A 1989-nucleotide genomic window follows, 5' to 3' on the forward strand; every position below is an offset into this window, starting at 1 on the left:
TGCTGGGCTGCTGTTTGCACACGAAGTCCGTCATAAAATCAAACTCGTTTTGCCCCAGCCAGAGTTCGGGCAGCTCCTTGATGCGGTCCAAACCCATTTCTATCACTAAGGACATAAGCACTTCCTCGTCGATGAAATCAGTGTCTATGACATTGGGCGGCAGCATTGCAGCAGGGACGTGGGCCACGGAGGCGGGCATGTTGCTGCCGCTGCCGCCGCCGCTGTTGCCGCCGCTGTTGCCGCTGCCCGCGCCGCCACCCGAGGTGCCGCCGGAGCCGCCAGGGGTGCTGCTGCCGCCTGAGCCGCCGGGGGTACTGCTGCCGCCGCTGTGCTTGGGGTTGCAATCTCGGAAGTGCTGGTTTGTCCCGTTCATCTGGTGGCCTGCAGCAGGGTGCAAATCCGGCATGTAGTGGTTGTGGGGGTAGGGGTGATGGTTGAAATACTGGTTGTTGAGCTTCTGCAGCTGCATGCTGGCCGGCAGGGAGCCTCCCTGGCTGGCCACGGGGGGGCCCATGAACTGGGAGTTGTTAAACCTGGCCGCGGGGGCCAGCGCGCTCGGGGGGTGCCCGCCGTTCACAGTCCCCGGCCCCATCGCATGCCTGATGCCGCTCGTGGCATTCATGTTGCCCGCGCCGTAGTGTATGTGCTCGCCCATTAGGGCGTTGAAGGCGTGTTGGGGCTGCTGCTGCTGGTGGTGATGGGGGCTTGGGAACTGCCCCATGCCCATGCGATGGGCAGGGTGGTGGTGCAGCCCGTTGGTGCCGTCGGGGAAGCGCCCGTGGTTCATGGCCATCATATGGTCTGCCATTTCCAGTCCTGAAAGTGAAAAGGGCAGACGGTAAGACCCGCGCCACACGTGCAGCCCACCACGGCGCACCCCACTTTTTCTCGCCTCTGCCCCCTAGGCTCCCCGGACGCACGTCGGCTGCGAAATCACTCGCTCTCCCCGGGATCCTACTAGTAGCCTGTGTACCCGGACTCGCCACCACGGCGGACCTGCCACCCACAACAGAGCTGGGCGCTGAACAAACAGCCCCTTCCCCTGCGATCGGGCGGGCGGACCCGAGCCCACACCCGCCTCTGCTCCCCGAAGTCGCCTAATAAAGGAAGTGCCCCGTAGCCCTGCCGCGAACTTCAGGCATTAAATCAGCCCTCCTCATCCTGTTGTTGCACATCCTGTTGTTATTCCCCAGCTCCGCCTCACGCTCTTCCTCCGGGCAAACCCAGCCCTCGGAGGACTGGGCTGGCAGGCGCCCCAGCCAGCTTCGCCCGCCGCGCTTACCTTCCGTCTTTGCGATTTCTGCTCCGAAGACCGAGGGCGGGATCGTCGGGTCCAGGACCGGCTCAGCAGCACATAGAGGGGGCCTTCCTGGTGTGCAGGGCGCTCGCTGTCGCGATGTCGGCACCGAGGTCTTGCAGTGGCCGCTGGGGCAGAATCGGAGCCGTTCCCTTTTATTTCCCCCCTGCTGCCCTCACAGCTCGGTAAGACCGCCGGGCAGCTGCCAACAATGAGCTGTGTTTCTTAGGGCTTTGGCCACAGTTAATATAAGGGATTTCAGGAAGGGCGGAGCAAGCCTCCCGGGCGGGCGGCGCCAAAAAGCGGACTCCGGAGCCCCGGGCACACCGGACCGGGTAGGCGAGCCGCGTCCCCGCGGCCAGAGGCACGTGCGCAGAGGCTGCGGGCCCAGGCGCCGCCTCGCTGCCGCTGACTCCGGTTTCCTCCCGCCCCCTAAACGCGGGACCAGCCCGGCTGCCTCCGGAGCGGGGAGAAAATGCTCCCGGGACCCCTAGCCCCAAAGTAGCGCCTGCCCTGAGAGGAGCGAGGAAAACGCACCGCTCCTTTCTGGTGTGATCCCCCACCCCCAGCTCTCCCGCTCAGCTCACCTAGCGAGCTGAGGTGCTTCTACGGGAAAAGGGGGTTCTCTCATGGCCCTCTTCCTCCATAGTGCCCTTCTGCCTCCCTGGCTTTGCACCCCCCCCCCCCCGGGC

General features: G+C 65.0%; 1 protein-coding gene across 1 annotated transcript in view; it reads right to left on the minus strand.

Annotated features, from left to right (window-relative positions):
• The window catches only part of LOC121099748 (cbp/p300-interacting transactivator 2), a 6031-nt gene extending 4486 nt beyond the window's left edge, over positions 1 to 1545 (minus strand). Inside the window, exons 1-2 of the mRNA XM_040627857.1 lie at positions 1283 to 1545; positions 38 to 816 (exon numbers count right to left, since the gene is read on the minus strand). Of these exons, the coding sequence (XP_040483791.1) occupies positions 38 to 808 (771 nt within the window). The 5' untranslated portion in view covers positions 809 to 816; positions 1283 to 1545. The remainder of the gene's footprint in view (positions 1 to 37; positions 817 to 1282) is intronic.
• Between the last annotated feature and the right edge of the window lie 444 nt (positions 1546 to 1989).

The sequence above is a fragment of the Ursus maritimus genome, unplaced genomic scaffold (assembly GCF_017311325.1).
Source record: "Ursus maritimus isolate PB19 unplaced genomic scaffold, ASM1731132v1 scaffold_13, whole genome shotgun sequence".
In the NCBI taxonomy this organism is placed as follows: Eukaryota; Metazoa; Chordata; class Mammalia; order Carnivora; family Ursidae; genus Ursus; species Ursus maritimus.